At 50.0% G+C, this 27786-nt stretch overlaps 9 protein-coding genes across 9 annotated transcripts; 3 read left to right on the plus strand and 6 right to left on the minus strand.

Annotated features, from left to right (window-relative positions):
* Nucleotides 1-389: 389 nt before the first annotated feature.
* Nucleotides 390-4379, plus strand: F5B22DRAFT_637733 (kinase-like domain-containing protein; the record flags this gene model as incomplete). The annotated part of the gene is made up of 6 exons (XM_047977481.1): nucleotides 390-574; nucleotides 657-1544; nucleotides 1603-2158; nucleotides 2225-2711; nucleotides 2910-3454; nucleotides 4350-4379. 6 exons carry the CDS (start codon nucleotides 390-392, stop codon nucleotides 4377-4379), a joined length of 2691 nt encoding a protein of 896 aa, XP_047828749.1.
* Nucleotides 4380-5007: 628 nt separating this feature from the next.
* F5B22DRAFT_303382 (Endonuclease/exonuclease/phosphatase) lies at nucleotides 5008-6413 on the minus strand. The gene is made up of 4 exons (XM_047970550.1): nucleotides 6019-6413; nucleotides 5724-5860; nucleotides 5232-5657; nucleotides 5008-5160 (listed from the first exon to the last, which is right to left on the minus strand). The coding sequence occupies exons 1-4, from the start codon at nucleotides 6302-6304 to the stop codon at nucleotides 5152-5154; spliced, it is 858 nt and encodes a 285-aa protein (XP_047828750.1). The 5' UTR covers nucleotides 6305-6413; the 3' UTR covers nucleotides 5008-5151.
* A 1073-nt stretch (nucleotides 6414-7486) lies between these two features.
* On the plus strand, nucleotides 7487-9961 carry F5B22DRAFT_614945 (WD40-repeat-containing domain protein). Its single transcript, XM_047975501.1, has 2 exons — nucleotides 7487-9150; nucleotides 9219-9961. Exons 1-2 carry the CDS (start codon nucleotides 8183-8185, stop codon nucleotides 9736-9738), a joined length of 1488 nt encoding a protein of 495 aa, XP_047828751.1. The 5' UTR covers nucleotides 7487-8182; the 3' UTR covers nucleotides 9739-9961.
* A 232-nt stretch (nucleotides 9962-10193) lies between these two features.
* On the minus strand, nucleotides 10194-17519 carry F5B22DRAFT_614948 (uncharacterized protein). Its single transcript, XM_047975502.1, has 2 exons — nucleotides 10853-17519; nucleotides 10194-10790 (listed from the first exon to the last, which is right to left on the minus strand). The coding sequence occupies exons 1-2, from the start codon at nucleotides 17029-17031 to the stop codon at nucleotides 10523-10525; spliced, it is 6447 nt and encodes a 2148-aa protein (XP_047828752.1). The 5' UTR covers nucleotides 17032-17519; the 3' UTR covers nucleotides 10194-10522.
* F5B22DRAFT_614951 (cytochrome b-c1 complex subunit 9) lies at nucleotides 17520-18559 on the minus strand. Its single transcript, XM_047975503.1, has 5 exons — nucleotides 18406-18559; nucleotides 18323-18336; nucleotides 18200-18265; nucleotides 18100-18148; nucleotides 17520-18038 (listed from the first exon to the last, which is right to left on the minus strand). The coding sequence occupies exons 1-5, from the start codon at nucleotides 18406-18408 to the stop codon at nucleotides 17994-17996; spliced, it is 177 nt and encodes a 58-aa protein (XP_047828753.1). The 5' UTR covers nucleotides 18409-18559; the 3' UTR covers nucleotides 17520-17993.
* Nucleotides 18560-18584: 25 nt separating this feature from the next.
* On the plus strand, nucleotides 18585-19819 carry F5B22DRAFT_303796 (putative RNA binding protein Pym). Its single transcript, XM_047970551.1, has 3 exons — nucleotides 18585-18694; nucleotides 18760-19589; nucleotides 19658-19819. The coding sequence occupies exon 2, from the start codon at nucleotides 18933-18935 to the stop codon at nucleotides 19506-19508; it is 576 nt and encodes a 191-aa protein (XP_047828754.1). The 5' UTR covers nucleotides 18585-18694; nucleotides 18760-18932; the 3' UTR covers nucleotides 19509-19589; nucleotides 19658-19819.
* A 652-nt stretch (nucleotides 19820-20471) lies between these two features.
* Nucleotides 20472-22964, minus strand: F5B22DRAFT_303819 (FMN-dependent dehydrogenase). The gene is made up of 5 exons (XM_047970554.1): nucleotides 22500-22964; nucleotides 22278-22414; nucleotides 20989-22144; nucleotides 20757-20830; nucleotides 20472-20677 (listed from the first exon to the last, which is right to left on the minus strand). Exons 1-5 carry the CDS (start codon nucleotides 22528-22530, stop codon nucleotides 20585-20587), a joined length of 1491 nt encoding a protein of 496 aa, XP_047828755.1. The 5' UTR covers nucleotides 22531-22964; the 3' UTR covers nucleotides 20472-20584.
* Nucleotides 22965-25061, minus strand: F5B22DRAFT_303818 (uncharacterized protein). The gene is made up of 3 exons (XM_047970553.1): nucleotides 23751-25061; nucleotides 23568-23681; nucleotides 22965-23472 (listed from the first exon to the last, which is right to left on the minus strand). Exons 1-3 carry the CDS (start codon nucleotides 24656-24658, stop codon nucleotides 23400-23402), a joined length of 1095 nt encoding a protein of 364 aa, XP_047828756.1. The 5' UTR covers nucleotides 24659-25061; the 3' UTR covers nucleotides 22965-23399.
* F5B22DRAFT_303817 (uncharacterized protein) lies at nucleotides 25062-27650 on the minus strand. Its single transcript, XM_047970552.1, has 5 exons — nucleotides 26966-27650; nucleotides 26743-26900; nucleotides 26453-26682; nucleotides 25989-26391; nucleotides 25062-25905 (listed from the first exon to the last, which is right to left on the minus strand). Exons 1-5 carry the CDS (start codon nucleotides 27520-27522, stop codon nucleotides 25466-25468), a joined length of 1788 nt encoding a protein of 595 aa, XP_047828757.1. The 5' UTR covers nucleotides 27523-27650; the 3' UTR covers nucleotides 25062-25465.
* Nucleotides 27651-27786: the final 136 nt, after the last annotated feature.

Below are 27786 nucleotides of genomic sequence, written 5' to 3' on the forward strand. Positions count from 1 at the left end.
GCTCATTGTTCTTTCTGATGGCCACGGCTCCGGCCACAGGGAAGCTGCAATAGGTAGTCTGCCAGAGAAAGAGCTGGTTCGAGGCTTGATAATGATCCCCGTCAGTGAAAAGAACCCTTAGACTTATTTAACTTCCTAGGCGTCTACGTATAACCCACTGGCTTTCTTCTGACCGCCTGTTGAGACGTTGAACTCACAGCCTCGGACCATTGCCTGTCCAAGCAGTGTCACAGAACATCAAGTGGCGCCCATTGCTCAAGGATATGCTTTGGAAGAGGTCTGATTAGCTAGGCTTATTATTTTTGGTTATTATGATATAATTGCAACATATTCGGCAACGCTGATGACTGTCCCCCATCATCGACCGTTGTCCTGCTAGTGCCGGTATCATGCCAGCATTACTGATAGACGACGAGATATCGTCAGCAACCACTTCGTCGCCAACATCTGCAACATCAATATTGGACGGATTTGAACGACCTCGAAAACCCAACCACCAAGGGTCGATCATGTCGATTATACGGACGCTAACACATAGCGGTGCGTTCTCTCCATGCACCGGATGCTTGGTTTTGTGTGACTTTGTCGACTTACGTGATACCTGCAGCTTCGAGTCATTCTATCGGGGGTTCGGGATGGCTATCACCTCCATCAAGCGAAAAGTCGCCCGAGCGGCATCGCCTCTTCAAGAAGATGTCCCTTCCTTTCCTTAGAGGCCAATTTGGAGGAACTGTTACCGTGATTCACCGTGTCAAAAAGAAATCAAGGCCCTCCGTCCGTTCAATAGAGAGAGCAGCAGATAAGCTATTGCCAGTGAGCGCTCCCGCCATCTTGTCAGTATCAGATACAAATAGCACTACAAATTCAAGCGGTAAATCCTCTGGCCCTACCAACGGTACCGGTACGACAGTGGCAACTTCAATCGAGTCGAAGCTATCTGGTAAAGATAGCGATCCAGTACAGCAGAGATCGGCTAGCATTGTACACCACAGAGATCCTGACGCGAGCCCGACCATGGTAGACCCTGGTCTGACTACGATTCAAGAAAAGCCAATAGACCCCCCGCCGCCTACCATATTGACTGTCGAGAGGACAGCGGCTGCCAAAATATACCTCGAGACATACTTTAATGACAAGCTTAGTAGGCCCTCTCCACGCTCCCTTCGCCGAAGGTACCTAGAAAGTGAGCTTTACCATGGCCCGGGTCTAAGCCAAGCCGAGAAAGATATGAGACGGGCTCTCTTTTGCCAGCAGGAGACGAACCATCTTCGCGAAACCCGAGTCCTAGCAGCCAGAAGTCTCGGTGCTATAAGATGTGAGCACGGCGAGCTAGCCGATAATTACGAGGTTCTCAAGATACTTGGCAAGGGAAGCTTCGGCGTCGTCAGACTTGTACGTGAGAAACCAGGAAGAGACAGCCATCCACGGAACAATAGAGTCTACGCTATGAAGGTGATTCGTAAATCAGCAATGCTGAAGACGAGTCAAGAAGGGCACCTGCGGGCCGAGAGGGATTTCCTCGTTGCTTCTGAGGGCTCTAGATGGTGAGATGGCGGACCAGCGATTCTATCTGGAGCAAATACTGATGTAAGACCAATGCAGGATTGTCCCGCTTATTGCGAGTTTTCAAGACGCTGGGAACCTCTATCTCGTCATGGATTACATGCCCGGCGGAGACTTCCTCGGCCTCCTCATCCGTGAGAACATCCTGAGCGAACCAGTTGCCAAGTTCTACATCGCCGAGATGATCCTTTGCATTGAGGAGGCACACTCGTTACGCTGCATCCACCGTGACATCAAGCCGGATAATTTCTTGATTTCCTCTACGGGCCACCTGAAGATATCTGACTTTGGGCTAGCTTTTGACGGCCATTGGTCCCACGACACTAGTTACTATCATACCCAGCGGTACAGTCTGTTGCACAAGCTGGGACTCGCCGTGGAAGGCGACGCGACCGACCGGGCAGAGGGTCTGCAAGGCACGATGAAATGGGCGCAGGGGGTAACGCAGGCCATGCAGAAACATGCGCCTCAACCAGCACCGCCAAACGCGACGTCGGCCGTTCGCGACGAGCCGCTACTCAACTGGCGTAATCGATGTGGCAACCGCAGCGCCGCCCGGTCCTGCGTGGGCACAAGCCAATACATGGCACCTGAAGTCATCCGTGAGGGCGACTACGATGCAAGATGCGATTAGTAGAGCCTCGGCGTAATCCTGTATGAGTGCCTTTACGGCCACACCCCCTTTCTTTCAGAGGAGGGCGGGCGGCAACAAACCAAACGGAACATCGTGAACCATGAGCAGACTTTCGCGTTCCCCCCACGTCCCGTCGTTTCAAGACGATGTATGGATCTTATCGCAAATCTGGTATGTGCGCGGGAAAATCGTCTCTCGTCTAAACGCTACCAAGCCCGAGACGCAGGATTCGAGCAGCACCAACATCCATTCATGTCCTCCCCAGCCCGCTCCCGTGCGCGCCCGAAGGACAGAGATGGTAGGGGCCGCTCAGTGTATCCGCACGATGCGGAAGACATCAAGGCGCACAAGTGGTTCCGCGATATCCCCTGGGACCAGTTGTGCTTTATCACGCCGCCATTCGTGCCGCGCATCGCCGGCGTCGACGACACGCATTACTTTGACGAGGAGGAGCCCATCTCGGATTGGTCAGATTCGGACAGCGAAGATGACGATGACGACACAGGCTCAGAAGGTTCAGGAGCAGCGCCACACCCACCTCTCGAGGCCAACCCGCTTGCAATTAACGCCGTGGGGATCACTGCCCCCACGCCGGACATGATGGGCATGAGCCCTTTTGCGCCGCCTATTCCGGGACCAGCCGGCATTGTCCACAATGTTCACCCCTCGACGGCGATCCGCCGCAACCCGCGCAAGACGGTGGCCATGCAAGCCAAGCTAGCCACCTTTCCGCGCCACCTACAAGGTTTGCTAGCACAATTCGTCGCCACCCCGTACGACACGACGCGTCTGAAGCGTATGGACCGAGAAATCAACGCCTTGACGGCCACCGCCTCTGCTCCCTCTAACAACAATAACGCCCCTCCGATGGCGCAAGCACAGCCGCAGCAACAAGTGCAATTCCAAGAAGTCGAGCTCGGCGACCAAATGAAGGCGTTCATCCGCACATTTGGCCGGCGCGAGCGCAAGAGGCCGCGGGACCGCCTCCTCCGCGACCGCAAGACGAAGGCCACGGTGCTCAAAGTCCGCAAGCAGACGGCGTTCCTGGGGTACACGTATCGTCGTGTTATGGATGGCGCTGATGACGACGACGACGGGGATGGTGTTCCTCAGCATCGCAGTTGTAACAGTGTTGTTGTCAATAATGGAAATGGCAATACCCTGGATGCTAACATTGATAACAATATAGTATTGGTTCCGTCGACATTGGATGGAGTCGAGAAGATGCCGAGTCCGAGGATGTATCTACACCCTGGCGTCGGCGTTGGGAGTGGTCCTGGGTGTAGAGGCCAAGAAGTAGTTGGGATGCGTGTGGCAATGCGCGGAGGAGTTGGGTTTGAACGGGCGAGTGCTGTCGCGGATACTGCTGTAGGCGTTGGATTTGTTCATGGGGCAGCATACTCTGCTCTGCCTCAGGACTCTGGAATGGTGCGCATACGCTGGTAAAGACTCTAGATCGCAACCTGACGATAATTCATCACCACACCACGCATCACGGCATCTCAGAGAAGTGAAAGAGGCCAAAAATTAGCTATTGGAGACTGGCTTCAGTAGAGGAGTTGGGGCTCATTTGACGGCGGAGTTGTGAATGCGAAAAAAGGAGAGAGAGAAAGCCAAAAAATAATACTAGAATTGTATCATTATTCGGGAGGTTCAAATCGGAATTTGTATTGCATTACCCGGTATTGTTAGTTCCTTACACATGCCTACTAACCTACACCCAGAAACACAAGCACACAGACACCTAGAAACATGAACGATCAGGCCTTGTCCTTTTTGCCCTGCGAAGAAAAAAAGAAAAAAAGAAAAAGGGTATCTCCAGACTCGCTAGACCAGTGGTAGACGTGTCCGCTTCCTTAAACCCACAACCTATTTGTTTTCGGTCCATCGTATGAGGACATCGGGCCGTTATACCACCCCTGAATTCAAAAGATTTAAAACTGAACCGAAAAATATTAAGCTCCTTTTTAAAACCGTACAAGCGGTTTTTTTGTGAAGTTCATAAGGCGTTGATTCAATGATTGCTCCCCCCTCCCCATCACCAGGCCTTCTCTTCTTCGCTTCCCTGATGGGCGAGCGCATCCGGGCTCATGCCGCTAATAACGGCCTTCGCGTTGCGGATCTCCCACTCGAACTCGTTCAGCCTGTTGAGCTCGGTGGCGTAGAAGAACAACGCGAGTAACAAGGTCACGACGCCGGCAGCTAGTCCAAGACTACTCGCGGCTAGCAAGCCAAACGCGCCCTTGCCGCTGGGAAGGAACCAGATCCCGACGAAACTGCCTACGACGATGACAACCCAAAACGCGAAGTGTGCGATTCCGAGTAAACGGTACCAATGTGTGCGTGAGGCGTGGGCGTCTATCAGATTGATGATCTCGTTGTATGCGGCGACAGGTAGACGAGGTGGAGTCCCTAGGTCCAAATTAGAAAGTTGTAGGTCCCATGCCGTGCGGTCTCGGGACCCTAGGCGGTAGGACGACGCTGTGGGAGATTGGAGGTACGTCCCTTGTTCCATTGCTGCGATATGCGCACCTGCATCTGTAGATGTGAAGCTGTGCGGCGTGGCAGGCCTTCCTCTTGGTTTTTCTTTCTCCTTTGCTCTACTACTTGAGCGAGTAATGAGATTAATCGGAGTGGAGGGTAATCCCCGGGGAGTCTGGCTCTGAGATCCGCTGCCTGACTTCTTTGCAGACATAAGCGCTTCGTCTGCTAGTGTTAGGGATATTGCGCGTGAATTGGATCTAGATCTCGACTTTGATCTTGAACTTGACCGGCGTCGATGACGGTGACGGATTGGTGATGGGGTATGGAGAATGAGTGTTGCTTCGACTGAGAAATGATCGCTGAGACTACACCCCAGATCTGGATGGCGTGCCATGAGACCTACTCCAACATCTTTGACGACCCAGCCAGGTGGTGAAGACGCCATTCCAGTGCCGTCGTCTGTGTATGTGTTATGTGCGCTGAGAATCTCACTTAGGTCAGTAGGAGAGGCGTGCGGATCGCCACCTCGTGAGAAGAAGATATAGTTTACACGCTGTCCGTCCTCATCAGGCCTGTCGGGTGAAACTAGCATTGGCCGTTTGCCTGAGCGCAAAGCCCTCTGCTCGGAGCTCGGCCATGCCCACGTGTTGTACGCACTGTTTCTCGTTACGCCATTTTCGGTTATGTTGAAGGCGGCCGTGGGGACAGGACTACCGCGGGCGCGCTCTAGCTCATTTGATACCGGGCCTAGTGAGCTGTCAGGATGCAATACGCGCCAGGCATCCCGGATGGCAGCATGCGATGTTAATAAGCGGTATGGGAGCGAGAAGGGTGTGGCATTGAGGTCTGCAAGCACGACAGCGAGATGGCCACGCTCAGCGGCGTTTCGCACAAGCTTTGCTATTTCCCATGCTTGCGACAGACGATGAATGATGTACCTATCATTCCGGGAATGATCGCCGTAGCTAGAATTCGTCTGTCACTTGGTTAGCTCTTTTGAGAGACTTCATCGATAACAGCATATTAGTCTGAGTGAAAATACATTTGTATTGAATACTTCGACGACATCCTCTTCACCCTCCCCATAGCGAATACGTGCGCACGCCACGCCTTGTGATCCCACGAGCAAGTCACCTCTGAACAACCCGGACGGGCGTCCACAGAACGAGAATGGAACCACTACAGCACTTGAGGTCAGTGATTTGTTACATACGAGTGCTACGCACTGCGGCTGGACACGACGATCTAAGTAGGTGAGAGGCGAGCCCTTGACCAGAGTACTGCGCGCACCTGGCAATGGCTCAGCTCGGGGGAGATAATAAGCGTAGTTTGCATACTATTGCTTTCTTCGATAGGCCATCGTGATAGTATAGCTAGGCCACAGCTAAAGGCGCCGCTATGATAGAATTTGCCGAAAGGTAGGGCAAAACGTGTTTCTTGTCTGATGTTCAAGTAGTCGGCGTACTCAAAACACTCTTGTAAGGCGACAATGTGTGGCACGGGATCAGTCGTTGCCAAGTATCGTCCTATGGCTCCCATACGATCTTCTCGATAAGAGCTAGTGTGTTTACGCCCCCAGCAATTCAGAGTAATGACATTGAGTTCGATCGGTAGCTCATCCATGTTGTCGATTTGGGGGACGAACGGGTTCACACAATGGCACGCTCGACGTTGAGGATTACTATCAAGTTCGCGTGCAAGTCTGGGAATCGGGGTTCGGCAAGCATTGGTGCAAATTTAATGAACGAGACACAATAACCCTAGCAACAAAATGAAGTACACAATACTACTCCAATTAGGGTATGGGACTCCCGCTCTACTAAGTAAGCAGCGAGCAGTTGCTACTGATGCGGTGTAGTCGGTGTATATGAGGTTGTATTAAGAAGATCTAGGGTCCTCGCTGGTGGAGCCAGCAGACAGCAGACAATAAATGGGCGCATAGCACCTATCAAGGAGGCCAGAATGTGGTGTCTTTGTCGGCAGCAATCGCACACAAGACCGAATCGCATGATGCAAGGAGTCGGGCTGAGTCTCAAGGATTTCTATTGGTATTGGTTGCCTTCTGCCTCGAAGGATTCCCAGCTTTACCCATCATCATGAGCATCATGAGTGATACCGACATGTAACGCGAATGTTGCATTCTCAGATTGATGTGGCTCCTACTTTGTACAAGAGCTAGCGTCGGCATCGCAAATTAAGACTGCATACTTACACACACCATGCCATGAGGCCATGGGCTTGAATGGGGAGGTAATCCTACCATTCTTCTTATCCCTGCCATGCCACCCTCTTGAACTTGCCCGTGTGCGAGCTTGTATCTTGACAGGTGGACAGGTGGACAGTTGAGGCCAATGAGCAGCCCCAAGAAACGAGCGCCTGTCGGGCTCGCAGGCGGCACAGAGCCAGAGGGCAATAGACGCCCGGTCAGCGAGGACTGCTAGGTATGTGTGTAATACCTACATATACAGGATTGCATTTCTGATGTGACGGCACATGCAATGCGACGTTTTTAAGATTGCAGAGGAGAGCGAGAGGGGATAGGATGGAGGATGGCGAGGGATGGAGAAGCAAATGATATTTCGACAAGGGGGCAGCGAGAGCTGATGGGGATTGCAACCTACCCAGGGAGGCTGATTGGGCCGGAAGGTGCGGGTCAGTAGTGCTGTCCACACTACTACCCCGGTCAGCCCGGTAGGTCCAGGTGGCGCCTAGACCTCTGCCAGACTCTGCCTAGTGTAGATGTACAGTACTTATAGGTATCAGGAGAACTCAAGGGAGTGCACACCACTTCCCACTCCGAATGATATACATAGTACGTTGTATCGTTTATTGCTCGCTTCTGCTCGCTGGTAAACGGTTGCAAGGGAGCAAACCAGATACCTATCACGACCTTAGAGATTTGACTCGTGGCGGCTAGGACCGGCAACTACCGGGCGACACCAGGCAGGCTCTGTCCTACCAATACTAACTTATACCGGTAGTACTTACCTAATACATGTACATGTACACAGTAAGGTACATATGTATACTTAAGTAAGCACATAGGTATAATATTGTAAGAGTGCCCTAAGGCGGGCCCAAGGCAACCTAGAGATAGCTGCACATGTACACTAACTAGCGGCATACTTACCTAGGTAGTATGTAGTATACAGGTACTATGTAGTGTGTACAGAGAGATGTGTGTAGTGTTGTAGGAATTGAAGACGGTTGAAGACAGAGCTTTCACATGACATGGTGATCCTGATCGGCGTTCAAAGCCTCGCCGCATCTTTTCAGCATAACCCCCCATCTACCCCCACGAGGCTAGATGGTGTGTACAGAGTCGAGAGAGTGTGCACTACCGGCAGTGCAGATCAAACACGCTTCAGCCAATCGCAGATCATCAGCCTGGTTTCATCATTAGCTTCTGCCCTCTTCTCCCTTTGCACGCAGCGCCTTGTCACAACCATCGCATAGAGGCGGGGGTGGGTGGAATATATCTGGCGAGCTCACAACTCACCCATGGCCGAACTTGAAGCCCCTGTCAACGCTGGTCCTCCTTCCAAGCGGCGGAAAGTGCAAGACGACTGCCGCGACTCTACACCGCGCTATCAAAGCCTCGAGCCACAAGATAGCCAACATGACGAGAAGAACACGCTGAGCGTTTCAATACGCGAGAAATCACCACAAAGCCGACCCGGGAGCTTGAGCCCAAGCCCAAGCCCAAGCCGCGACCGGAAACGAGACGAAGAATATTACTCTAGCGATCGCTCACAGCACAGCCGCTCACCATCCACCTCGCGATCAAGAACGCGGTCGAGATCACAATCTGCGTCACGGTCGCGGTCGGATAGTTCATCAGCCAGATCAAGGCTGGGTTCAAGGTCGGCATCCCGAGACGATCGCGATTCCGTCTCTCGCTCTCCTCGAGACCCTCTACCACGCGATGGCCATCACGATCAAGATTCTACGCCTTCCGCGCGCGAACCTGTAAGACCTCATTACGTCCCCCGCCTGCTATTAGCAGGCCACCAGAAACCCATATCACAAGTCCGCATATCACCCGACGGCCGGTGGATAGCGTCGTCATCCGCAGATGCCACGATACGGATATGGGAGGCGAGCACAGGGAGGCATATGGATACTCTTGTTGGTCACATGGCCGGCGTATCAGCAGTTGCGTGGTCGCCAGATTCCAAGACCATTGCCTCCGGCTCCGACGACAAAGCCATTCGACTATGGGATCGGGTCACTGGGCGGCCGATGAAGCCGAAGCCTCTCCTTGGCCATCACAGTTATGTATACTGCCTTGCGTTCTCGCCTAAAGGCAATATCCTCGCCAGTGGGAGCTACGATGAGGCTGTCTTCTTATGGGATGTCAGAGCTGGTCGGTTAATGAGGAGTTTGCCGGCGCATAGTGACCCTGTGAGTGGGATAGACTTTTGCCAGGACGGCACGTTAGTTGTGAGTTGTAGCACAGATGGGTTAACGTAAGTCTATCTACCTCATTCTTCGAACACGCAAGATGATTAGAATCCTAACCTGGCTTATTTCTCAGGCGAATATGGGATACATCAACTGGGCAATGCTTACGCACGCTCGTGCACGAGGACAATCCTCCGATCACATCCGTATGTTTTGCACCTAACGGTAGATACGTCTTGGCGTTCAGCATGGACTCCTGTCTTCGTCTTTGGGACTATGTTTCTGGAACAGTCAAGAAGACATACTCTGGTCACAAGAACGAGGGGTTCAGCATAGGGGGTTGTTTCGGGTCAGTCGATGGAGAGCCCTTCATCGCGGCCCCTAGTGAAGATGGAGAAATCGTATTATGGGACGTTAAGAACAAGGAGGTCGTCCAGCGGATAAACGGCCATACGGGTGTCTGTTTTTGGGTAGATGTATACAAGGATATCATGGCGAGTGCTGGTCAGGACGGCAGGATCAGAGTTTACAAGCACCAAAGCCCGAAGGCTGCAAAGAAAATCAACGGCATGGCAAGCGTAAATGAGGCCTTGGGTGACCTTGCAGTCACCGATCCTCCTCTCCAAGACGAAGATATCAAACAGGAGACATGAAGAGAGGAAGGAGATCCGGTTTTACATAGAGGTCTCACATTCCTGCTCAAAGGATAGCAGAACGGCGATTTTAATAAGTAAACCGAGCTTACCTGCCCTTTTCTATCTCCATCAGATCGTGCATGTATTCAGTCTATTACTTAGTGTCGACAAATGCAGTATACTTAACGATACAGAGTCTGCAAACATTTTAGAAATTGTGACAATTTTACGATACCTGACATCAGTCAAGTCTACAGATTCCACTTGAATCTCATAAGATTGCTTTAGTTTTCTCTTTGGTAGAGAGCAACGCTCAAGTGAATTTTTGCCACATGCTACGATTTAAATGGTAACTGGTTGGATTCCAGCCGGGTAAACTGCGTGCCTTTGTTGTTGCTGGGTACCTACGCAAACCTTTTTTTTTTATTACCGTATAAATGCCCCAGCTAGACAGAAACTTAACCTAAGAGTTTGTCCAGCGTTCATATGATTACTATGCAACTACAGATGGCAAAATGTGGTTAGCCCAGGGAAAGTGAAATACTGAGTTGGGTATAGCTGCGTATTCCTATGGCGAGCCAAAGCGCAAAATCACAGGATGCTCAAGCTCTAAAGCACAAAGCAAAACGACTCACAAACTGCTGCGTACAGTTTCGTTTGTCAGTGTTGCAAAAAATATATGTAGATCTTTAACGCCAGATTTCCCGTTGTACTTTCAAACCCCCTATCGTAAACCATGACCTATTGCCCTTTCTAGCTATGCATGAATCTTGTGCAATGTTGTCGCGTATTGGACGATCCATCAGATGGTCTCCCAGCCTCCGTTGTTGATGTCAGCTTCAAGTTTGCGGCTGATATAGCTCGGAATGCCGTGACTAAGCCACAAGTTTCGGAGCATCGAATCATATCTCTTCTGGCTCAGATATAGCTGGCGGCCGTGGCGAAGCCCAACGTCTACCTCGCCGTACTTATCGATGTAGGGCGCATTGCTAAAGCTTCCAGACCCTCGGTGCAAGTAAAAGATAGCACATTTGCGGATGTTGATAAAGAGCCCTATATTACCCTGACATCTAAGAGAAAGAACCATGTTAATGAACTGTTGTCTAAACTCGCCGACAATTTTTGGACTCACTTGAAACGCATATGTTGTTGAGCTCCCCCAATTCGGATCATAGGTCTACCAGGACCCGGCTCTCGGTATTCCATAAGACAGCACATAGTCTGACCACAGAAGATCTCGCCACACGTGAGACACATAATGGCATCAGCAAGGTCTTTTCCTGTCTTAGGACAACGCTGCTTTGAGCATTCCTCAATAAGTGTATCATAGTTCTTAGGTAATCCGACAAGTTCAAAGATCCCTGGGTGGCTGATCTGTGCAGATATAGGCAAAACACGTCCTTCATGGCCCGGGGCCATAGAGGTCGCTCTCCAAGTATAATGGCTAATCCAACCAGTTACGAGGTCTGCTATGTGCGGCGACCAACCAACCTCATTCCGAAGGGGCGTCAACGCAGTGCACATGTCATCAAATGAGGGCAGCCGCAACGCAGCAGTAAGTCGAGTGAGCTCGTCAGCTTCCGTGTCCAGGGAAATATAACTATTGAAGTCCACACCATGATGAACATGGAGAAGGATTGCGGTTTTCCGAAGGAAAACGAGAGCATACTTTTTGACAAAGGAATGAAGGTTTGCTAAGCCCTCCACTGCCGGCTGGTTAAACCCGGCATTCAAAAGATCATTGGATGTCTCCCCCATTTCGGCGCTAGCTCTCATGCCGCTCATAATGATGCTGTGAAAAAAAGTGGCAAAATTGTTCATGATGGGGTCATCGTTCTTTTTTGAGTCACTGAGGTTCTCTAGCCACTTTGACAGCGGGATGTTCCTGGACACCTGATAGATTACCTTGACGATCTCGGCAAGATAACACAAGCGAACAAGATGCATGGGATCTATACCCTCTGCAACCAACAGCCCAAATGTGGCTTCGGACATGAATATGAAGGGGTCCTCATCGAGAAGGGCTGGATGTTGGCTCATGTCAAAAGATTTCGGCACAAAGAGCTGGCAGTGCTGACGCTCGCTCTCTCGTCGGAAATCTATTTCGATTTGATTCTCTCCGTTATTTCTGAGGCCACCCGCAGATATATATGATGACACTGTTTCAGACAGGATTCGAAGCTGAATCAATGATTGCTCCGGTATCTTTTCAATCAGGGTCATTCCATACTGAGCTTCAACCCCACGCTGTTGTATTTCGGTGGCGGAAATGGAGTACCCAACAGACCGTGCTAATATATTGCCACTAGGGAAATCGTCATCACTATCTTCAGCTTCAAGGCTAGTAGCTAGTTTGTTCTTTCGTAGGGTATCCCAGAGTCGTTGGTAGACAAGTGCGAGTTCTGAAGTAGTAGTTCGTGTTTCTGAGGGCGAATGAGATCGAACACTAGAGCCTGGCGTTGCAATAGAGAATGCTTCGCCAAATGGAGTGCTTAACGGCGTCGAGTGACTAGTATTACACTCCCAAGCATGCTCCCTCGTGATATCAGTAAGAGCCTCTGGCATTTTTGTACGTAAATAATCCGAGAAAATAGTTTTGGAGTGCGAACGCGACCACCACATATTTGGGATGTTGTAGCCATTGAGACGCTGGTCAATGAATGAGTTGAAGTCGCTGTTACTTTGCAATATACCGGGGTACGATTCTTCTTTTCCGTCCCAAGTGATGGGTAAGAATGCATTGCCGAGTGCCTTGCATAGCGGGCAAACAAATTCTAATCGCTCAAGGTTCTCAGGATGGTGGCGAGCAATCTGATGCCCGTGTCGCCGAACAGTGGCTTCCATGTATGTATCGAAGCAACTGAAGTGCATGATATGACCACAGCCAACTGACACAGGCCCCGATCGACAGAGGTTAGCTGGAAAGCCCTTCCCAATGCCCTGTTTCTCAGCCATGAAACTTTGCCCACTTGAATTGACTTTCTCAACTACCGTCCTATTTTCATGAGCTAGGCCAAATGGCCGAATCTCCTCAGCAGATCGATCAAGGTTAACGGGCGTATTTGCTGCTTCCCTAACGTAGTCAGGATTTTGAAGGTCGGTCTGCCGTAAAATGAGACTCTCGGTGAAGAAAGCAAAGGTTCCATAGAGACGTCCATCGTCGGTCTCCTCTTGGCACAGAATACATGTACCTCTGGGATACTTCCAAAAATTCTTTCGCTCTTCTGGCTCTGTGGCTTCGATATCTTCAAGCTCTTCGTCTCCCCAATCTATGTCACCTTGCATCTGTATGAAACTCTTTTGTTGCTCTTGGAACTGAGCCATTACTTTAGCCTGGCGGTCCAAGGCAGCTCTCTTCTTTCTTTCTCGCTCCTCGTCGGTGTTATGCGTGTTTGCTGGAGATGCGGTATCAATGCGGTCCAACGAAATTCCTAGTCGCGCATAGGCATTGTCGAAGTGTTGTGGATATCTCTGTCTCATCCTCTTCAGTATGAGACTTATCTTAGGGTGACAGGCTTTGAATTCCTCCTTCGTGGAAAGGAGGTTCAAAAGAGAAACGATTGTTTTCGCCCCTGGTGATTCCGCCAAGAAATTGCTGCGGGCTTGCGTTGTTAATGCAACATGAATAAAGGAATTTGAGCCAAACAATCCGCTATCTGTTGACTTGTCTTCATGAATAGCAATGAGTATCAAGTGTAGAACAACCTGCAAAAATGTCTCTACTCGTGTGAATGGCACTTTCGGTGTGAATTTTGCCGCGACAAGGGCATACAAAAGAGCATAGTAGATAATCTGCCCAAACAAGCCCGTTGAGGTGAATTCAGCAAGCCCTACGAAGGCACCAGTCTCGATCGGTCTCAGTCTAGGCTCATAGACGATATCTTCAGCTGGTTTTCCTGTTTTTTTGCCCATCCATTTTCGATAGGCAGCCTCCGATTCTTCTCTTTGATTCTTATTATAGTGCGCTACGTATGGGTCGATATTTTCGATAAACTCCGGCTTAAGTTCAAATGTTCCAACATCTGAAACACCCTCAGGAGGTTTGAACGTGGCAACCTCATCAAGAACTCTGTGGAAGTCCTCATGCTCGTGGAACTTTTCTGGTAGCTTGTTGGAGATTTCGTTGAATGATAGGGGCCGGAAGCACAGTATATGGGTAATATCGCGATGTAATGCCATGAGATGCGTCTGTTGCTCATCCGTAGTGGGTATGAGGGAGGTGCGGTCACTCAGCAATACAATCAGAAGATGAATCATATCCTCAACAACGTCTAGATGTTGAGTTGCATCCTGCATTGCAGTCGTCATTTCGTAAAAACCTTTCACCCATTTTTCCATGCCAAAACGGTCGACAATGGAAGCGAGAACTCGCGCAGGATCGCAAACAACCATTGCTGTCTGTAGGAGGAAAATATCCCGCGCATGAGTTACGTCTCTAGTAACAATATTGCGATAGGTCATCGCCTGGTGTCGAAGGCTGATCCCGTTACGTACCCACATGCCGGCCTTGATCTGGGCAAGCCATGTACATACACGCAGGGGAAAGTCAAAAGCAGCCATCAAGTAGTCCTCTGGTGCATAGTCCCTCTTTGGAAGCGATTTGCGTCCCATGGATTTTGGCCTCATTTTAAGCTCCTGGGCTGTGAAACTCAGCACTGATTTGAGCTGTTGTGGTGGCATATGCTTTGCACATTCGATTAGCCATGAAAGCGTCGAATGCAATGCGTGATGAAAGCTTATTGGCTGCTCTTCTACAACAAATTTGACGACATCGTACTTAGTGCTTTCCCCGGCGAATTCAAAGTCGGTAAGTGTTTTGAAGCGAGTTTCATCTTTGATTTCGGACTGAGTAAATCGAGCACGTTCGGCTCCAATTGAGTTTAGAATGACAAGTTTAGCCGTGAGGCGGATAGCTCTAGAGAGATATAAAGAATCTTGCTCGGCGAGATGTCGGAACGAACCCGAGAGAAGCCGGCAAAGCCTGTTTATTTCTCGTGTCATCAAAGACGCCCCGATCCAGCTATCCGTCTCATATTCGACGTGGTCGCCTACGGCACGAACATTTGGGCAAATGCCTTGATGTAATTTGACAAGATCAAGGAATTGCAGCAGATATCGTTCCTCAGTTCGCATACGCTCTTGTACATGCGGAGAACTGAGGAGGTACTTGAGATCTACATAGAAGTGGTACATGCGTCTGTTGGTCACAGAGCCTGTATCGAAACCAAGTATTGCATTGGATGCAACTTCGAAAGGATGGCCGACTTGTCTCGTGGTTAGAAAAGTATAAAGGATTGCCATGAGGGTTGTTAAAAAGTTCCCTCTTTCCACTACTTCGGCAGTAATGGATGGCGTTGTCAACATCTGGAGCGAGATGTTGATGATTGAATGGTCCGGCTCGCGATCCCCTATGAGATATAGCTGTGCTAAAGTGGTATATAGTGCGGCGAACCGAAGACCTAGAATCCTCTTGAATTCAGGTATAGTAACCACAGTAGAAATATAGAGCGCGCGAAGGTCGTTGCGAACTTTCTTCCACATTCTGAGATCAAAAAGAACAAGCCAATCCAAACGTACGCGCTGGAAAACATCCTCGTACGGATGCAAATTGTCACGCTCTGTGTAGGCAGGCGGTGTCTCAACCCAGTATCGCCCCGGCTTGGGTGGCCTGCTTTCGTCTGCTTTGGCAAGGCCGGGTGTCTTTGGAACTTCCAGGTTTGCTTTGGCATAGACCGTTGGCGCAATGAGAGGCTCAGCCGTGTCTGAGTCTGATGGTGTGAGATCCCTGTCTCGTGTGGCACGCCTTGGTACGGGCGGAGGTGGCGGAGGTGGTGGATAGCCTGCTATTGTCGCTTCTTCTTCCTCTAAGGAGGCTACAGTTGGCCCGATCCAGTCAGTAATGGGATTTACATCCCCTGCCCTTGCTGGGCGAGCGTCTACCATCAACACGTCGTCATCGTCATCATCGTCGTCGTCGTCGTCATCAGCATCGTCCTCATCATCATCTTCTTCTTCTCCGCTAGAAGGGGTTCGATTTCCATCATCCATATCGTCATCTTCGTCTTCATCTTCATCGTCACCATCTGAGTCTAAGAGAGGGGGTCGTGGACCTGCCGCGAGAAACCTAGCCCGCTGAATGAGAATCGTGGTAGTATGAGTATGAACAGAGTGAGGGTCGTTTTCTAATTTTTCTTCATCTTCAAGGCCATTCTTGCCAGGGATGGCGTGGCTTCCGGGGCTACCCTTGCGCCAGGGATTGAGAAGTTCTTCGCAAACAACAGCCCTCAAGATGTTGTGGTCGTTGCCCACAGAGCAGCCAGCAATATCATTTAACCACTCAATCATAGTTCCACACATTTGTTCCCGAAAGGTATCTCGGGACGACCGGATCGTGACGGTTATTTTGATATGCTCAAGAATAGTTGCACAGTTGAGGAGCTTTTGAATGTCCGTGTCGTACTTTAGAATGCTTCTACCGATTGAGTCGGTTTCGATTGCCTTGATATAACCTTCATCTAGTGTGGTACTGCAAGCCCGAGCCACCTGATCTTGAACCTCGGTGACGGTATGCTTTTCGTCATTCCACAGCAGCAGTGCAAATTCTTCGGGTGAATCAACATCACCGCCGTTGTAAGTGGAAGCTAAGCGAGACATTTTCTCGTCGCGTTCAATAGATTCCTTGGTCTTGGCCTGTCGCAGTTGTTCCGGAGCACAAGAGATAACATCGCAGATGAAGTCGAGGACTCGAGAAACGGTCATACGGATGTTGGTTACAAGATCTTCGGGTAGCAGAGCGGCCTCTTTTCCTTTCCCTTTGGAACGGTCTTTGTCATGCTCGCTGTGGATGGTACAAAACATAGGCAACTTCCAAGCCTCAGGGTCTCCGCAGTCGCAGCATCCACTATTACCAGGAGATATGGAAATGCGTACCATGTGCCCTGTATGATCTGTAGCATGGAAGCACTTGCTGCACAGACAGCATGTGTCGTCGGTGCTGCAGGTCTTGCAGCCGTATGTAGCCTCGCCCACTCTGAAGATGTGGCCACATGCTTTGCCTCGAGCCGCCTCGGTATATTCGGCACCCTCCAAGGCGCCCTGGGCATCCCGCAACTTTAGGGGACCTCGCTGTGTGAGCCTTCCATCAGGAAAGAATAACCGCAAGTATTCCGGTCGTCCCCCAGCCATGGACCAGAACAGGTTGTAGAGGAGATCGCGGCAGGCCGCATCGTCATATCGATACCCATGGTGTCTGGGTAGCTCCCTCAAATGCTCGCAAAGCTGCTGTTCTTGAGTAGACAGTGCGTTGTCCATGGTGAAATAGGCTATTCGAACATGCTTGTATCGAAGGGAAACCGCGTATATAGGCACTGGAGATTGCAATAATCAACTGTCTGTGGTGGCAAGGAGCGGTATAAGGTGGATGGGAGGCGGGGCGAGGCGAACGTTATCGGGCGATGCGTATGTAAACAAGGCGGAGAGTTCTACGGTGGTACAAAGCCAGCTGAATCAAGGTATCGTAGGGAAAGGCGATGGGAATCTACAAGAGAAGATAGAATTAGGATTTGGACATCGGCCAAACAGCTCTGATTGTGTCAAGGAGAGGGTTGAATGCCATTGACGATATTATACCCCCCAGCATTGGCAGTCCTTATCGGTGATAAGAAGTGCGTCACAGACTCGCAGCGTTTATATGCAGGGCAGCAGGTACGTACTTACTCGAGAGAGTAATCGCGTCCTAGCTGCGATTCACATTGGTAGTAGTACGTATTGTCCACGGGGTAAGCATTGTGTGCTTGCTGCACTTGTGAAATGTTAAATGCACAACTGGATTTGTTGTTATGTTCCAATTGTTACCTACTATCGAGCCTTAGTCCAAGCCATTTCCTGGCAAGCGTTGCAGCCGAGTGTGGGTGCATTAGCCGCGGTCTACCCAAACAGGTACCCTCCACCTCAAGCCAGTTCAGAGTAGATGCACTTTATTCTTGAAGTCATTCATGCCTCAGGTGCTGAATCATCTTCAACAGCGATGATGGGGTGATGCGCGAGCATCAACAAGTAATTTCAATGGTGACACATTTGATCGAATCCGGAGCATATGTACAAAAGGAATAGCGGGCTATCGGCGCGGCACAGTCTGCCCACTCCGCTTTGTTGATACCGTGTTGTACAATTCTAAAATTCATGCGCTTCGTAGCATCTCCACGTCCCTCCAAATATGGCTCTTGGGTGGTCAAGTTCTTTCCATCAGTCCGGTCAGTTCCTGTTGCCAAAGCTTATTCCTCATCGACGTATCTGTGTCGAATGTCCTTCCATTGTCGCTGTGTTGATAGGCGTCAGCACCATCTCCTTGGTAACCAATATAATATGTATGTAACTTACGCCCCTGTTCATGTTGTCCCAGATTTTGTTCATGCCGGTGTCGTATGCCCTGGATTCCCATCAGTCATGACATCCCTCCTCGGCTCACGACAGAACATACATCTCGAATACGAAAGCCCCGGCGAAGACCACGCCAAGCATCTGGTAGTTTCGGCGGAAGAGGGCGCTGCACGGATCGTGGTTAGTGACCTAATGTCGATCGGAGGGAGTCGAATGGACTTGCTTGTAGAGGGCGGACTGAGTAGTGCGCGATTAGTTAGCTCGAAGTAATGCATCGAAGAGCTGGGCTGCGAGGGGACGACATACCATGGTGATGATGACCTGGGGCGGATAAACAAGATCAATGGTGTGGATAGACGAGTTCACGGTCTTGCAAGTGCAATTGGACTGTGTTTGGGCTGGGCAAGGTAGGTAGAAGTGACAGATGGTTTTGAGGCTACAGATACCTCGACAATCCCGCCGCAGGTGAACAGTTCCAAGATTTTGGAAAACAGTCGCACCCGATTGGCCCAAGCTTCTGCCCGTAGTCCCACACCGCCCCGCCCAGCCGTAGCACAGGGAGGTACTTCTCGTTCTACTACTATTTCCTACTACAGTAAGGTACCCGACCTGAGCCTGCGTTCCTTACTTCCGGCCCACTTCTCTAACCTAGGTACCTAGCCCTGCTCTAATTTGTCCCTCTTCAGGGCGCCCTCATTCTAAATTCAAGCTACCGCAACCAAAGGCACCGCCGCCGAACTTCGGCGAGATCATTCTCAGGCGTCATCGACTAGGGAGGGCTCGTATACACTTTTCTGACCAACCGAGAGGATAGCTTTTCTGACTGTCGCCCCATGCCTTCCGAACCATCTAGGTCAGGCATCGTCACTGACGAAAATAGTGGCGAGCGCCATATTCCCGAGTCTATGCGAGCCGATGGCACGACAAGGAAGGCCATTAAGATTAGGCCTGGTTATCGGCCGCCCGAGGACGTCGAGATTTACAAAAATCGTGTTGCCGAAGACTTTCGCAACCGTGGCAAGGGTGGCATACCAGGTGCCGAAGGCCTGAACGACAAGAAACAAGAAACACCGTCTGCCGCGACCAATAAAAACGCCAAGCGCAGGGAAGCCAGAAAGAAGGCTAAGTCAGCTAATGAGTCTCAAGAAGCTGCGGCAGATAAGGCACCGCCTTCTACGGAGACACAGGCCGACGAAGTCGACCCAGCAGCCGAAAGAGAAAAGAAAGCACGGAATCTCAAAAAGAAGCTGAAACAGGCCAAAGACTTAAAAAACAAGAAGGAGGGCGGGGAGTCTCTGCTTCCTGAGCAGATTGCCAAAGTCATTAAAATCAATGAGCTCATTCGAGAGCTAGAGGCTTTAGGCTTTGATGCGGAAGGCGAGCCCAAAGCTGAGAATGCCGAGACTTGAATCACGGCAAAAAGGCCGGAGAGCTAAAGGATTGTGCCTACACATACAATTCTTAGTATTCGAATCAATGCGCGTTTCAAGGTACCTTAGCCACGGGAACGGGCGGTAGTCGCAAGACACTGTGGCAGAGGCTGATTCGGCTTGACTAGTATCAAGTTTTTTCGCCCCATACGTGACTTGGAAAACGTCGTTGTCCGCAGTTTCGAATGAAAATAGTCGCTATTTTCTAGGCTATTCTTGAATCTGCGACGGCCCCTCTCGAGCCGACAGAGCTTGTGAATGACGCAGCTATACTTGCACAGACTTTGAAGGATAAACTCGAGGGAGATACGCTGCTACGACCTAATCAGGAGTGGCAATTGGTTGTTGGATCGATTTAAGGATATGAGCCAACATTGCCAATTTGAACGCCTCTCATGTACTGGAGAGGCCCTCATTCTTTTCGTCGAATTCAATGCTCTCAGCACAGGCAATCAAGGTTGAATCCTAAAGTTGAGTTGATCTAGAACGTCCGTAGGGATATATCAAGCCTTCGAAAGCCTGGAATATCTTATATGGTCGGGACTGGGAATCAAAGGCTCTTTAGCAGTCGGTATATAGCCCAATCTATCAGCTTGTCGCTTGACTATCGACATCGTCGTCTTTCCATCTCCATCCATTGCCGCCCATCAACACATTCTAGGCTGATCTTACAGGATTGTATGTTTGATAGAAAGAACCCCGTCCACGTTCATATCTGTGTTTTCAAGACGGCCAATGAGACGTTTTGGGATTACTCGCGTGGAGTTATATTATACATTGTCTGGGAGTATAATACGCCAGAAAGCACACAGCTAAACTGCGCATACTGAACTATGCGTAGTTAGCGTCGGATGATAAATAACACACAATCAGGCATTGCTCATTTCACTACTAGTGCGATCGGATACAAGCCAAAGGCATTGATGTAGGCACGCAACACAAATAATTGCATAGGTGTTTTAGTAGTTTGTCTTATATCCAGGCTCCCATATACATGAACTGCAAGGCTCAATACACCAGGGCTCGAAAGCCTCTCATTATAGATATAGTAAAGCTTACAACTTCGACCTGACCTTCTCCCACATACCAACCTTGTCTAGGTTCGCATCACCGTCGAATATATCCTGCTCGACTTTCCGGGTGTTCATCTGCAAGAATAAAAAGTAGCGTTAGTATAACTGAGACCAATTGATTCCAATTAGAATCATCGACGGTTGCTACACTCACGTGTTTCGGGCCCAGCTCTTCAAGGTTTTTTACACCGAGCAACTTCATACAGGTTGCAGTTTCAGCTTCGAGGACTAATGCGTTGAGGTACGAGTTAGTATAGTACTCCAAGCAGGGTTACTTCAATTGGCGCAGAAGGAGAAAAAAAAAAAAAAGAAGAGGCGGAATATGCCGATCGAAAAAAATAACCAAAAAAAAAGCTGAACGAAAATGCCGAGCGGAGCAGACGTACTCTCGAATGTTCGTTCAACACCCGCCTGGCCACCAGCGCCGAGGCCAAATAACGCCGCCCGTCCAACACCCACGGCCTTGGCCCCAAGCGCAAGCGCCTTGACGACATCCGTGCCGCGCTTGATGCCCCCGTCGACCCATACGTCGATGTAGCTGAAGACCTCGGGGCAGTACTTCCGGATCTCGAGCAAAGTGTGCAACGCCGGCGGCGCCGTATCTAACGCGCGTCCTCCGTGGTTCGACAAGATTATGCCCTTGACTTGGGGGGCGTACTTAGCAGCTAGATATGCGTCCTCGTGCGTCTGGATGCCTTTGAGGACGATGGGCAGTTTTGTGTGCTTCGCGAGCCAGGGCAGCGTGATCTTCCACGTGAGATCGGCCGCCGTGCCCCAGAAGAGCTGCTGGCCGACGCCGCCACCACCGGGTCTCTCAGGCTCGTTCTTGCCTTTGGCGGCGACGGAGACGCGCGATGCGTTCTTGAAGCCTTGCCGCTCGTCAAGCTCGCGCTTGCCCGGCACAGGGGCGTCCAGCGTTAAGCAAATGAACTTGTAGTGCTCGGACATCTTGTTGATACGGGCGAGCATGGCCTCGCTTTTGGCACGGTCGTTTTGCACGTACAGCTGCCACCCGAACGTTTGCCCCGGTTTCGCGTCTGCCACGATCTGCTCAGGTGTCATTGACGCGTTGTTTGAGATGATCTGCATGACGCCGAAGCGCGAGCACGCCCGCGCAATGCCCTGCTCGCCGTCCGGGTGTGCGAGACGCGCCATGGCGGCGGGACAGACGAAGATCGGTAAGCCCACCTTGTGCTCGCCTAGCAGCGTCGTCGTGATGTCGCACGCCGTGCAGTCAACGAAGACACGAGGGCGCAGTAGAATATCCCGGTACACCGAGTTATTATTCGATTTGGACCACAGGTCGTCGCTTGCGGACCAGTAGTACGCCCATGCCTTTTCCGAGATCTGCTTCTTGGCCACCTGCTCAATCTCATCGAGGTTCAGCAACGTCCCCATTGGTGGCGGGCCCTCGTCTTCCAACTTAGACTTCGTGTTCTCCTTTTTGGGTGCTTCCTCAATGGTCGCCGGGTCGATTGACCCGAGCAAGGCCTCGGGTTTCAGATTCTCTTCCAACGTCCCTGGCGGATGGATGGGGTCGTACTATTATATCTCACACGCTGGAGTCAGTAAATGCCAGATAGGGAAGGGGTTCAGCTCATGACCCGGGAGTATGCAGGAGCAATGAGTCCCGAAACCTGCCTAAGGTGAGGACAAATGACTGCAGAGAGCTAACCTCTTCGGTGGCATCATGACCCGCGAGCTGGAGAATGACCCTGGAGCCGCCGGGATGTGATGGCAGGAATTCTGTTATATCGTAGACTTTGCCGTATAGCGTCACCCAGCAGCTCTCTGCCGTGGTGTGCTTCGCAACTAGCTCAATTTATCAGTGACCCATCATAGTTGAATAATTGAACAAAACAACGTCCATGGGGATTCTGTGTTTGTTTCTACTTACCTTCAGCAGTACTGATAAGTTTGTCCGCCATTTTGTCTCACTGTCCCCGACAACGGAGCTAGTTGGCCAATTCACCGCCCTGGGATCGAATTCGAGACTTACAGGTTGAATTTTCCAAGCAAGTCAAAGAAACAACTACAAGGAACGTATACACCGAATCTCATGACAGAGAAAACGAAAACATGAAACAAGAGGAAGACCAAAAAGAAAAGAGCTGAGGTTCGAAAGCTCTTATGGTTTCGGTCGATTTTGTTCCGTCTCCATCCCGCACCTATCCATTGCAAAGTTGGGGATGGAGATAAATTGGGGTAAGTATAGCTAGTGGGGATTAAGAACTCAACCCCATACAGAATCCCCATACTCTAAGCCCCAGTCCGCAAGGATTTGTCTCGCTTCGCATTGGCTAGGAGATGGTTTAGTAACCCTTCCCGCCGACGATGTCTGGATCCTCCCTTTCCCTACCTCCTGATCTAAAAGATTGTGAGAGCTGGACTCTCACAATGACACTCAGAAAGCTAGCAGCAAGAGAACGGCAATTTTAATAACAAGATGTATATTAACAAAGGCTTTCGAGTGATATTATATCCACGCTATTGGATAAGATTCTACCATGGCTCATTGACGTGGAAGCCTGAACAAACAGGCTCACGGGCATCAAGTTGTTGAGGTAGGAGGGAGATGAAAAATCATGCAAGAAACAGAAATGAAGAGTAGTAGAAATGTTGCGGGGACGTATCAGCTCCTTTCTAGACGACTAGCTGACTGCAGCGAATACGTCTAGTTTGCGGCCAACCATGGTCCCAAATGACCTAGAAGGTATTAAGACAAGAAGGAATAGCGATCAACTCGAGCAGAGAGCAAGATTTCTGGGAACAGGACAACCTGAATAAGGAACATGTACTATTTTAGTCTCTCCCATATCATTCTCAATATCTTGCGTGTCTTCTGGTATGCGCGCCAGTACAATTTCTTCCTGGACGACGTGTTAGTGAAAACTGAGCCCGTGTTTTGAAAGAACCATATTCAGCCACCGTGAAATAAGCCAGATTAAGAGGATGAGTAGCTTACTCTCTTTTCACTTCTCGGATCATTTGTTCTATTGTGATCATGTTCGGGTGACGACCGGGACCTCTGAGCTGTATGCTGTCGCGGGCCGCCTGCTCACGGGCCTCATCCTGCTCCCTGTGGATGGAGAGTCAGCTGATATATGAGTTCCGCTCACGTGAGCACGATAGGACGGTAGAAACTTACCTCCGGCGCGCCAGGTATGCCTGCAAATGTTCCTCAAAATTCAGAGGGCCGTAAAAAGGAAGATCAGGATCTAGGCACTGAGCTGTGGCGTCCTCAGCTGTGGCCTGTTGCTGGGTGTTATCGATTTGGTCGCTTCTCTCGTCGTTGCCAATAGTACTAGTATCCCAGTCCATAGAACTGTCGTCTGGTAGATCTACGAATGAAACCTTGGGACTGCGCCTCGATGATTCGCCTTCCCCTCCGCTCGACTTTGTATCTTTAGACATATTGCTATGCGAACGCTTAGGGGTCTTTGCATCGAACAGAAACTTGGAGGCTTCGCTCCAAAAACTATCCCATCTTTCGGGCTTCTTTGGAAACTCCTTTTCCTCTTCTTTCGCTGGGATGCCATACCAATAGCTCCCGCGGGCACCCTTTCTTACGGGGGCTGGATGAGGTCTTAGTCCCAATGTCTTGCCAAATGGGCGAGGTTGTTGATACGGTGTATATGCCAATCGAATATAATCCACTTCGTAGCCTATACACTCATCCAAAAACCCATCCGGCGGAGGGAAATTGATCCCAGCTTCCTGAATCATACTGAACAGGAGGGATAAGAAAGGATCGTAACGAAATAGTCTACCCCACCCGGACGCTGATGCCTTGGGTCTCGGTTTCGGTTTGAACACCGGGACACTTCCAAACAATTCGGCAAAGCCCGCCTGGATGTCAGAATATTCGCCGAAGAAATTCTTTACTCGCGATCCCTCTTCAAAACCGTCATTGAATAATCCTTTAGGGTCGATATCAAAAGGCTTGGGCAGTGGGGCCTCGTCCTCATCATAAGCAATCAAATGTGGTGGTTGAAGACGAGCTTTGCCTTTTGCTTTCGGTTGTTTCAAGATTCCCTTGGGTGGGATTTTTGCCATCTTATCCTTCGCAGGATCTTTGCTATTGCCTCTTTAGCCTATGGCTGTTTGTGGTATGTCTCTTTGATAGCTCTCTGGTGTCTCGTACCTAGCAGGGTCTTCGTCATCCGACAAGCTGTTACGATAGCTGTCTGATATTCCATCTTCAGTTTTCGCCGCCATCTTAACCAGTGATAAGGGCAAGTTCGACAAAGCGATGGAGTTTAAAGGCGAGACCAATATAACATTGATATTTACGATAAGAGTTCTCGTGCAATGTCGAAACTGAAGAGGAGAATGCGTTGCGAAGAGGTGGCGGGGACGGAGATTGTGTTTGGGTGGGCGAGAAACAAGGTTCCAACCTTTGATTTTCTCTTGGAAGGAGCTGGAGCACGGAACTGCATTAGGCGACGTCAACTGCAGCGACAATGAGGTGATGTCGGCGCGGTCTTGCGATATTTGCAACAGGATTAACCATGTTATATGCTAGTCATAGGAAGTTTCACCTATCAAGGGCTGAACCACAGGTAAGAACGCGTTAGGTATTCGTCAAGCAAGTTCCAGGTTAGATTAAAGTATGGTGTGTATGCTATCTATTGCAAAGGCGCCGTTTACTGATGGTACGGCCAGTTCACCACTTGATCTAGTACATATGTAAAACCCGTATCCGGAGTCCGGGGTATGGGAATATGTGCAGTATATACATAATGATGTGGCTAAGTAATTGTATGCCTACATCCGCTAAGTGTACTTATAAAAAAACAAAGATATTCTTGCGCAGGCCATGTACGCATAACGAGACACGTCAACAGCATCGTTGAATTCTGCTCACGGTAGAGACGCGTCAGCATTCGCATCCAAGTACCAAGTAGAATCAAAGTTTGCATCGAGTTCCTTTGTCGAGAAACCATTGCCAAGGTAGCCAAAACGATTGGCCGAAGGGTGGTCATAAATGTATTCCCAGTCCTCACCACGAAACTGCTCGAGCATATGGAAAAAGTGAATGCGACTTCCTGGATGGAGAGCGGTAACCGGCCCGTCAACCTTGCCACCCTTGAACCACGATGAGCATGAGGCTGCCCAGGACGTGCGGGGCATGAAGTTGGCAATGTGCTCACTATAGTCGGCCACTGCCGCATCTGAGGGACACATAGCTTTGATACCTTCTACCTGGCATTTCTGAATCGCGCGTGTTATATACCGAGCAATGTGTTCAGTCAGCGTGAACACGCTACCATGGCCAATAGGGGCATTTGGTCCCATGACGGCTAACAAGCAAGAAATTAGGTTAGCATACACGATGATCGCGGCTTATGTAAACCTAGAACTTGGGCTATATATGGTTACTTACTGAAGTAATTCGGTACCCCGGGAAGCGCACACGACATGTAGCCACGTGGCACCTCCTTTCGAAATATGTCCTGGACATTGCCATGTCGACCCACGAGTGGGAATCGTGGGGTGAACGAAGTATCGAAGCCCGTCGCACAGATGATGGCATCGAGCTTAATGATATCCCCAGATTCTAGCTGAATACCTTCCTTAACGATACCTGCAATGCGTTCCGTGATTACAACGGTGCTAGGTGACCGTAGGGCCTCAAGATAGCCTGGAGCTGGTGTCATCCGTCGACAGCCCAAGGGGTATGTAGGAATCAGCGTTTTGCACAGGCCTTCGTCACCACCTAGACACGCTGTCATCCATTCTATAACCTTGTTCGTGGCAAATTGTTGAATAGGACCGCCGTTAAGAAGCTAAGGAAACGGTCAGTCATTTATCCTGAGAACTGGATTGGGACGAGCATAGGGTACTCACAATCGCAAATGCACCATTGATATCCCTCTCAATTGTCTTAACAAACTTTTTATACAACTCTGGGTCCGTCTTGAATTTTTCAATTTGGGCGTCGCTAAAGTTTTCTTTCTTGTCTAACTCAAGCTGACCCAAAACGGATTTGGCTGGGCTATCCATCATCATCATAGCTAGTATTCGCGGGGGCAAAACCCACGTGGGCGTGCGGACAAAATGATAGAGCTTCTTGACAGCTAGAGTAGAAAATCAGTCAGGATATTGGTTGCAGTAATAAGAATGCCATGGCGTCTAACCTGGATGTATTGCCGGTACGACCTGTACACCGGATGAGCCATTGCCAATTACGGCCACTGTCTTATTTGCGTAGTCAAAGTCTTTTGGCCAGTTTGCGGTGTGAATCAATTCACCCTCAAAGCTGTTTATATTCGGAATTTCAGGCCACTTCCAGTTACTAAAATTCAGTTAGCACTAATAAACTCATGTGAAGAACGTTTTCTGATCTTGCTTGCTCCTTACTTGAGAATGCCCGAGGCATCGATGATAAAGTGAGCATGGTCACGGAATTCCTCACCGCTTTCTAAATTCTGTATGCTTAAATCCCAGAGACCTCGATATTCGTCCCACCATGCCCCGATTACTTTGTGCTGAGTCTTGATCTTATCCATCATTTGCTCTTCCTCGCAAATGCGGTCTAGGTACTGCTCTATCTCTTGAGCGGGTGAGAAGAAATTTGACCACTCGGGATTCGGCCGCCATGAGAACTGATAATTGTGGCTCGGCACATCGCATTTGCAGCCGGGGTACCGGTTCTCGAACCAAGTTCCCCCGACTTTGCTGTTCTTCTCGTAAACGACATGTTCGAAGTTTTTCAAGTTTCTGCCAAGGGTGCGAATCATGTTGAGGCCGCTGGCACCAGCCCCGATGCCCACGATTCGGACATGTTTAGCGGTACCTAGAGGTCGCTCCAATACCGAGTATGGCTCCCGTTCTGTGTTATTTAGCTTTGTATTAGTGACTCTGGGCCGTATAAGGTTGTGGTTCGATGCGACTGGCGTAACCTTGCGGCGCGTCATGATTCTGTGGTTGTTCTGGGAATTGAGAGACCTAACCTTCTACGCTTGTTGTTTGGGTCATTTTGAGATTATGCTTGTACTCTCTCGTTTTTATAAGTGGTTCCAATTAATTGGTAACTCAGGACATACAAAGACGATGAGCACAGTCGAGGGCGGATTGATAACTCAGCTGAGAACCACCAAACACGAGAGCCAACCAGAGTTAAGGTGGCAGTCAGGTTCACAATGAACAAAGGATATGGCTGCGTATATGAACCTACCACC

The sequence above is a fragment of the Xylaria bambusicola genome (genome assembly GCF_022495145.1).
Source record: "Xylaria bambusicola strain CBS 139988 unplaced genomic scaffold F5B22scaffold_35, whole genome shotgun sequence".
Taxonomy (NCBI): domain Eukaryota; kingdom Fungi; phylum Ascomycota; class Sordariomycetes; order Xylariales; family Xylariaceae; genus Xylaria; species Xylaria bambusicola.

Excerpts from the sequence above, each read along its gene's own strand:
- F5B22DRAFT_303382 (XM_047970550.1), bottom strand. The coding sequence starts at position 6,304 with ATGGATGAGCTACCGATCGAACTCAATGTCATTACTCTGAATTGCTGG. Across the intron at positions 5,861-6,018 it reads GCCTATCGAAGAAAGCAATA|TGGTTCCATTCTCGTTCTGT; the intron begins GTATGCAAACTA and ends CAAGTGCTGTAG. Across the intron at positions 5,658-5,723 it reads TCGAAGTATTCAATACAAAT|ACGAATTCTAGCTACGGCGA; the intron begins GTATTTTCACTC and ends ACCAAGTGACAG.
- F5B22DRAFT_614945 (XM_047975501.1), top strand. The coding sequence starts at position 8,183 with ATGGCCGAACTTGAAGCCCCTGTCAACGCTGGTCCTCCTTCCAAGCGG. Across the intron at positions 9,151-9,218 it reads TGTAGCACAGATGGGTTAAC|GCGAATATGGGATACATCAA; the intron begins GTAAGTCTATCT and ends CTTATTTCTCAG.
- F5B22DRAFT_614948 (XM_047975502.1), bottom strand. The coding sequence starts at position 17,031 with ATGGACAACGCACTGTCTACTCAAGAACAGCAGCTTTGCGAGCATTTG. Across the intron at positions 10,791-10,852 it reads CAACAACATATGCGTTTCAA|ATGTCAGGGTAATATAGGGC; the intron begins GTGAGTCCAAAA and ends TCTTTCTCTTAG.
- F5B22DRAFT_614951 (XM_047975503.1), bottom strand. Across the intron at positions 18,149-18,199 it reads GGGGCTTTCGTATTCGAGAT|GGCATACGACACCGGCATGA; the intron begins GTATGTTCTGTC and ends ATGGGAATCCAG. Across the intron at positions 18,039-18,099 it reads GGGACAACATGAACAGGGGC|CGACAATGGAAGGACATTCG; the intron begins GTAAGTTACATA and ends CTATCAACACAG.
- F5B22DRAFT_303796 (XM_047970551.1), top strand. The coding sequence starts at position 18,933 with ATGCCTTCCGAACCATCTAGGTCAGGCATCGTCACTGACGAAAATAGT.
- F5B22DRAFT_303819 (XM_047970554.1), bottom strand. The coding sequence starts at position 22,530 with ATGGCGGACAAACTTATCAGTACTGCTGAAG. Across the intron at positions 22,415-22,499 it reads ACTTATCAGTACTGCTGAAG|TTGCGAAGCACACCACGGCA; the intron begins GTAAGTAGAAAC and ends AAATTGAGCTAG. Across the intron at positions 20,678-20,756 it reads AAGAGCTGGGCCCGAAACAC|ATGAACACCCGGAAAGTCGA; the intron begins GTGAGTGTAGCA and ends TTATTCTTGCAG.
- F5B22DRAFT_303818 (XM_047970553.1), bottom strand. The coding sequence starts at position 24,658 with ATGGCAAAAATCCCACCCAAGGGAATCTTGAAACAACCGAAAGCAAAA. Across the intron at positions 23,682-23,750 it reads GCATACCTGGCGCGCCGGAG|GGAGCAGGATGAGGCCCGTG; the intron begins GTAAGTTTCTAC and ends CTCCATCCACAG. Across the intron at positions 23,473-23,567 it reads ATCCGAGAAGTGAAAAGAGA|GAAGAAATTGTACTGGCGCG; the intron begins GTAAGCTACTCA and ends CACGTCGTCCAG.
- F5B22DRAFT_303817 (XM_047970552.1), bottom strand. The coding sequence starts at position 27,522 with ATGACGCGCCGCAAGGTTACGCCAGTCGCATCGAACCACAACCTTATA. Across the intron at positions 26,901-26,965 it reads GATGCCTCGGGCATTCTCAA|TAACTGGAAGTGGCCTGAAA; the intron begins GTAAGGAGCAAG and ends ACTGAATTTTAG. Across the intron at positions 25,906-25,988 it reads CGGGGTACCGAATTACTTCA|CCGTCATGGGACCAAATGCC; the intron begins GTAAGTAACCAT and ends CTTGCTTGTTAG.